The 7,679-nt window shown below is 37.9% G+C and overlaps 1 protein-coding gene across 1 annotated transcript in view; it reads left to right on the top strand.

The window, feature by feature from the left end:
• Positions 1–3,773, top strand: part of LOC101847342 (beclin 1-associated autophagy-related key regulator) — a 12,462-nt gene extending 8,689 nt beyond the window's left edge. Inside the window, exons 8-9 of the mRNA XM_005098557.3 lie at positions 1,125–1,292; positions 2,843–3,773. Coding sequence (XP_005098614.2) covers positions 1,125–1,292; positions 2,843–3,107 — 433 coding nt within the window. The 3' untranslated portion in view covers positions 3,108–3,773. The remainder of the gene's footprint in view (positions 1–1,124; positions 1,293–2,842) is intronic.
• The last annotated feature ends 3,906 nt before the right edge of the window (positions 3,774–7,679 follow it).

Genomic DNA, 7,679 nt, shown 5'->3' with positions numbered 1-7,679 from the left:
TTGTCAGATTGAGATTGATACTGCTAACAGAATGAATTACTAAATTGATTTCCACAGCAGCTGCTGCGCTGTTGTTGTAGTAGTTGGCCTGTGTTTATGTGTTGTAGCAATTAATAGTGTTATGGAAATTGTCTTTAATTTAAAATAAAACAATTTTTTTTAGGTCTTTTCGGTCTTTTTCTGTTAACTTTAATTTTGTAACTGATAGTGTCAAGCTCTGCTGAATGAAAAGATTATTTCCTCTTCCTGTAGGTCCATTCATTTTATGCATTGCACAAGTCATGCATCCCCAATATGGTTTGGGTAATTTTTATTCATCCATTTTCAAGAACTCTATTTTTGTTCTCATTACTGGGAAATATACTAGAAAATGTCTTGTGCGCCCCCGAGGTGGGTTCTTTCCCCTTGCTTAGTATCTAAGAATGGACTCCCCGTCCAGGCCCTTAGGGTGTAATGTGTTAAGTTATTGTGTCTGGCTTGGACTGGGAGAGAAAGACGACTTGAGCAAATTGAACAGATGCAGGTTAATTTACGTTTTGTTGTTAAAATTTTATTCTCTTATTAGACCCAATGCTGGTCATTTGAAGGTGTGTCGCTTGGTTCCTTGTAAGGCTTGCAATTGACAGGAATTGTTTTCGAATGTAAGAAAATAAATAATGCAGACCCCCTCTCAAACTTATGAATGGTAGGGTAAAGTTGATGACCTACTGCATTCATTTTCTCACAGTGGTAATTTTTGCATTCTTTTGTGGTATGGTAGGAGAAACTGAATAATTTTTTAAAGAGTGTTTTTGCCCATAAAACTTACTGAATGCAATTCATAACACTTGAATGTCAGAATGAGAGTCTTAATAAGACTTCAGAAAAGACTCCTTATTTGGGTATTAGCTTTTATATTTCTTTGAAAAGATTTCTTTTCATCACAGTGTCTCAATGGGGAATCATATGCTCCTCCTTTGAATAAAATCTTTAAAGTATTTTGGGAGTGTTTAAACAAACAAATAAACCCAAAAAAACCCAGCCTTGTATGATATGATAACATTTCAGTATGAATTTCGTAATCCATTAATGAAGAATTAATAAAAATTGAAAAATGACATGTTTTGAATTTGTTCTGCTTCCAGGGAGCTGCGCAATGACATCTCGGAGTATGACTTTTGTAACTTTGTGTGGCGCTTGCATCAGAACATCCGGCATTGGGCAGCTAGTCAGAAAGTAGAATGTGCTCAGATGGTGGACTACCTCTCTCTACGTAACTTGCTGGCCATTCTTGAGAGTTCAGGTCTCGGCAGGTGGGTTCTGTTTCATAAAAGTGTATATTTCTGGATATTTCGCTCAAATAAGATAAACAGGTGTGTTTTGTTCAAGAAAATAATAGTCTTCAGTTTTCCAAACTAATTTTGTACCCATGTATAACACTGTTCTTCAGCAAACATTTAAAATAGAAACATTTTGTATTTAAATCTTTTTGCTGAAGAGTTTCCTGGTGTTTTCAATGGAAATACACACTTTTTGGTACTTTTTGATTTGTGAAAAGCTTCTGTATTAGTGTGTCATCTCTGTTTTCAACAATATACCTCTTGTCTGGTCACTTTACATATTGACTGCTTGGTGTAAGACTCTGCCACACATATATAGTGGAGTCTTAACTCCTCACTGAGCACCACTCCTGCAGCATACGCGGTCTGGTAAAATTCACATCACGGACCGCGACCGCAGCGTACGTGGGTTCAACTATAATTGACTATAAAGTAAACCCATCGGTTTAAAAATGCTTGCATATTGCCCCAGTGGTTCAAACAGGATATCGACAGGCTAGTTCTTTGTGGTTTGTGTATATTCACCACTTTTTGTGCGAATAAACGGGTTATTTGTCCAACAGACTGAACAACTTAAAGTAAGGAACTTCTGCGCAGTCCGTTGTTGTTTCTCATACGTGAAGCATGGCACGGCGAGTTGTGTCGAAGTTTATTGAAACTCTCGATAATTTTTGTGAAAATTTAAGTGACAGTGAAGTATCAGATAGATAACCTCATAAATCAAAATGTGAATTCGCCTAGCAGTGATGAAGACGACTGAAAAAACAACATTAGATCTAGGTCTAAGCCAACATCGTCTCTCGGTCGTGAATCTGACTCGTCAGGGAGTACACAGCCTGGTCCGGCTGGGGATGATAATAGATCTAGCCCCGGTACTAAACTCTAGTGCAAATCAGCCCTCAAAGTGGAAAAGATATAATGTACTCAGACTTGGAACATCTATTGACAGATCTAGTCCTAGCACTAGCAGCACTGACAATGAAAACTCTTCTCAGCCTGTCACCGAGGAAGATCTAGATCTATAATATAATTTTTTAATTTTTCAAAATTAATTATCACTTACGTTTATATGCTGCTTCACTGTTCACACTCATGCTTCATTCTTCTACACACAAACACACACTGCCACTACCATTTTGTGTAAGTTTATTAGATTTCTACTTTGTCACACCTTTTCCTTTTATTTTCATTTTTTTTTTCTGGGGCAAATTTGTCCCAACTTTATGTCCCATACATTTTTTTGTCATTCTTTCCTCACAAAATGTGTTTGTTGTGTCTGTTGAACCAGTATCTTATTAAATAGCACAGATAATTTCACAGAAATAGAATTTCATTTCAATTTTTTATGAATTTTCAAAAAGTGGGGGAAATGGGTGGTCCCATGGGGCTTGGAGGCAAATCGGGGCGTGATGCTCAGTGAGTTAATCTGAGCAGTCCATATGCGCCTTTACTTTAGACATATGCCAATGGCAGCCAAACTGTTTATTGCCTTTTGTTATGCAAAAAGAAAATATTTTCCTCAGAGTGGGAGCGTTTGAGGCCCAGTACCGCATGCCAGTGAAGGCGGAGCTTTGCCCTCTGGAGTATGAGAGCGACGAGGAGGAGCTGGATGCAAGCGGGCCTGACATGGACGTCTCGAGGGATTGGGAGCGCGTCCCGTCTGGCTTGCCGTCGTATGAGGCCGCCAACATGGGTGTGTCGGCGCCCGTGGACACCTCCACGACCGGGGCCTTTCTCAACGCTGCGGCCAGCCTCACGGGCTGGTTCAAGTCCTACTACAATAAATGACCCGTGCTCAGGATCAGGTGTGGGCGAGAGATGGGGGAGCGATTCGAATGAGGGTTATCTAGACAGCTGCCCCAATGGACCAACAGTTCTCAAAGTGTTAACATTTTTATAGGAAAGCATTGCCTCATAAAATTGGTGAAAATTGAACAGAACTGGTCCATTAGTAGAAAATATGAAAATTTAGTTTTGACAAAGGCAGCAGCTTATCGTAAGAAAAATGAAAGTATATTGTTTAGAGAAAAGTTTCATTTATGATATTGAGGTCAAGCTAATGTTTATGGTTGGGGTTTTAATTGCTGTTATGTCTTAATTTTCTCTGGATGTAGGTGGGAGGCAGTTGGTGTAGAACCCTTGGTAAGGCTGTATTGGTGAGGTACTTACATAAAATTTACAATTTGGTCTTCCGTGCAGAGATGTGAAATCGTGGAGACACAGCAAAGACCTGTAACTTTAAAGTTAGTGAAGAAAAAAAAAATTACTTTTTTTCCTTTGACAGTGGTGAATTGAATGCACCAACACCTGTTTTCATAGAAAAGGAAAGTTTTAGCTGATTTGGGGAATACACAGCTTTGGTCAAGATTTTTTCACAATAGGTATTTTGCAATGGTTGGCTTCTTTGATGGAACAGTTACATTTCAAGCTTAAGTAAAAAAGAAATGAAAAAAATTTCACTAAATTGACAGAGGAAACTGTCCTGGGTTTGGAGGTTTTTGGGTATAGTGCTTCCAAGTTGTAAGCCCACGCTGTTCCTGGAGAGTGTATCTTGAATGATAATAGGGCTACCTTTTTACTACTTTTAATGTTGTGTGTATCAGTGCTTTTTAAAAATTTGTCTATACTCTTTGCTTTTGTACTCTCTATACAATTATTTTCCCCTTTTATTATATAATTTACAGAATGTCTATGTGCCTCTTGGGTAGAGGGAAGCTTAGGCAAAGTAAATTCAACAGCGCACAGTGGGTCGCTGAGTAGTGCCTTTTGGGGGTTGTCAATCATCTTCTGCTCAAAGGTAGGAACATTTTAGCAATAAACTTTTATAAAAATCTTGCCACTTAAATTAGGTTAATCACAGTCAATAACAGAACCATTGTCCAACTTTCTGTAATTACGGAACAGATGAGGTTATGACTGCAGTGTGACACTAATTGTTGATGTTCGCTCAAAACATTTTAAGAAATGATGATTGAGTTCCATTTGTTCGTGGTCTTCATTGAAAGTGCGATGAAGGTAAGCTAAAAATCGTGTGGCTTGAAATTCAATGAAAAAATAAATGCCGCCTTGAAATCTGAAATGGAATGGTTTTAATGTAAATTCATCTGGGTTGTTTGTGAAACATTTGTTTCTGAAAATCCTGGTCTCCTTCACATGTTTATTTTCACTTTTGGCTTACTCTTTTTTGTTTTGGTTGTGATTTAAGGTTAAGCAAGGCTCATCAAGCTTATATAATGTGGACAGTTTGCCCTTTTTTTTTCTCTTTGCTGATTGGTCATGAAATGTGTTGATTTATCTAGTCAGTGCTAGATGTGTATGACTATGTCAGTGTTTTAAAAACAGAAACATCCCATCAATATGTGAATGAGTTAAGAGATTTTTATTTTGCTTGGTAATTTTTAAAATGTTTCATTGGTTACCCCATATCAATATCGAGACTATGACCCTTTAAAGAGACACTTTGAGAAACATAAGATTGTTGTACTTTCTTGTATGGTATTGTTTTAGAATTTTTAACAAAATCATGCTTGTGAGTCATCAGTTTATTTAGAGGTCAGCCCATCAGCCCCGTAACTGTTCTGTGTGATGTTGGGGGGGGGGGGGGGGGGGGGGTTGTCAGATTGAGATTGATACTGCTAACAGAATGAATTACTAAATTGATTTCCACAGCAGCTGCTGCGCTGTTGTTGTAGTAGTTGGCCTGTGTTTATGTGTTGTAGCAATTAATAGTGTTATGGAAATTGTCTTTAATTTAAAATAAAACAATTTTTTTTAGGTCTTTTCGGTCTTTTTCTGTTAACTTTAATTTTGTAACTGATAGTGTCAAGCTCTGCTGAATGAAAAGATTATTTCCTCTTCCTGTAGGTCCATTCATTTTATGCATTGCACAAGTCATGCATCCCCAATATGGTTTGGGTAATTTTTATTCATCCATTTTCAAGAACTCTATTTTTGTTCTCATTACTGGGAAATATACTAGAAAATTTTTTTGGGGCCCCCCCCCCCCCCCCTCCCCCAATAGGAATAAGAAGCAAACCCCCCCCCCCCCCCCCAAAAAAAAACAACAACCCATGGTTCTTTTAACAATGATGATCGTTTCAGTCATGAAATTTTTTCGTTTCAACTTCAACAACAAAGTGCTGATCCCGGAGGCGATGACTTTTCCGGATGGCAACATAAAGTGGACTAGCCAAGCACTTTGAATTGGATAAAAGCCCAAAATTAATGTAATGTATGAAAGACAGATAATATAAGGAACAAGATGTATTCACTGAGACATTTATAAACAGACTGGCTTTTACTTTTAGTTAAAATGTAACTTCTATTTCATAAGGAGGATGAATCACAAAGTATTCCTTCCACTCACTATTGTTTTTGGTCTGGGTGTGTCACATCATGTCTCAGATTAAAGTCACGATAATTTGTCCAGAGCCTCTCACTGCAGGCAAGTCTGGCTTCACTGATGTGCTAGACTACAGTGTGGTCCTGGTTCAAATTTCCAGTGGGCCGTTTTTATGCTTTTGTCTTCTAATGTGACGTTCTTGAATACTGAGTGGCATGGTCCTTTTGGAAATTGGAGGTTAGGTCGAAGATGTCACCCTTTTATCTATGATGCACTTTATTTAAAGATGGGTTTAATTCAAAAGTTTCTACAGCCTACTGTGTCTTGTAGCTGAGTGATCACTAATGAGATCTAAAAGAGATAGTGACAATACATTTTGTTTGAATTTATCCAACCCTGGTTCTATTATTATTAAATAATTTATGTATTTATATTATCATTTTTTAAACCTGGTGACTTAAAAGTTTTGTTTTTCAGGAATAAATGAAAAGTGATGTGTAAGCCATGCCTTTCCAGTCAGAGCATATAATTTTTCTTTGTTCGAAAGCTCAATTTTTCGAGTACCGTACATTTAGTCCACCTTCTAGTGTACTTGATCATTGTTTTTATGTAAAAATTGTGCAGCCTTCTGTAAAATAATGAGCAAGCTGTGATTCGGATTGAGTATTCAGAACTCGGTCAGCGGTAAATGCCCAATATATCTTGCTGTGTCGGGGTTCTTTTATCTGTGTTGTGTCACTCTTCAATGTATTCTTGATTTTGTACATTTGGGCTTTGTCTTGTGCTCCTGCTGCTTCAAATTTTTCTCGAGCACATAAACCAATACTCGTGTGTATGACGTTCATATATCATCTTGTAATTACAAAATGTAAATGGTATAATGTGATAATGAACAATATTTTCAACTCTTAAAGGACAATCCGCTATAATTGAAAATTTAGGGGATTTTTGTATGTTAAGAGCCTAAGTATTTTGGGGTTTTGTTTAAAGCCTTTTCCAGGGAGTGACATTTGTAAAAAGAAGAAAGTCTTTAAAGTTGCTGGTTTAGGAAACCCCCCCCCCTGCTCTTCTGTTCCTCTTTTATTCATTTTATCAATTGACATGTGGGTGTGTTGTTGTTGTTTTTTAATTGAGTGGATTACAGTTAAGGAATGATAAGGGTTATGTATGGTGGGCCCCAGCTATAACTGGACCGCTGGGACGGGTGTAATGTCCCTGTCATAGATGGGGATCACGTTTACATACACTGACTTCATTAACAAGTAATGGAATCTTTATCACACAGATTACCCACTACCAATTCATCAGTTATTTCTCCTATCTTGTCCACTGATATTATTTGCTTCTCATCTTTGTCTTTCTTTTTCTAGTACCTTAGTCTCATGGAGGTTGACTAGGCATCTTTTGAGATGCACAGGTCATAGCCTAATGAAAGCAATAATTGCATTTATTTAGGGCACACCGTGCTCTACTATACAACCACATGTATTCATAATCAAACAGTTACCACAGTGGGGAAAAGGAACACACATAGAGCAGGAGTAGATCAAGCTCCCAGTGCGTACTTTTCATTCAATCATGTTTCCACTACAAGTCTCACCATCCCATGAGGAGACAATGTGATGATCTAGTGCCGGACCAAGGTCACACTAAGACACTGAAATCACTGACTGGAAAATCTGGATTAACACCAAAGTACATCTGGCATCCCCCTCCCTCCCCTGTATACATTGAATGACACACATCATAAACAACTTACGCCTCTTGTGGGTTATGTTGGTACAATTCGCCATGGATGTTTTGCTTTATTTGCACTTTTTCTGCTGTCCTGTCCATATTTCAGAATGTTGTCAAAGCTTGGACCTCAGTTATAGGGGAGCATGCATGCCTAATCTGAAAATAATACAAGAAGAGATAGGGCTCGGAGATTTATTATGAATTATTATTATAAGCCTGCTATAACTTAACTGAAATCCTGTGGGGCCCACTTCTTCCTGCAATTTTCAGTCTTTTGGATT

Source organism: Aplysia californica, unplaced genomic scaffold, assembly GCF_000002075.1.
Source record: "Aplysia californica isolate F4 #8 unplaced genomic scaffold, AplCal3.0 scaffold00186, whole genome shotgun sequence".
Classification (NCBI taxonomy): Eukaryota; Metazoa; Mollusca; class Gastropoda; order Aplysiida; family Aplysiidae; genus Aplysia; species Aplysia californica.
Note: the sequence above shows the minus strand (reverse complement) of the source record. Positions and strands in the feature narration are given on the sequence as shown.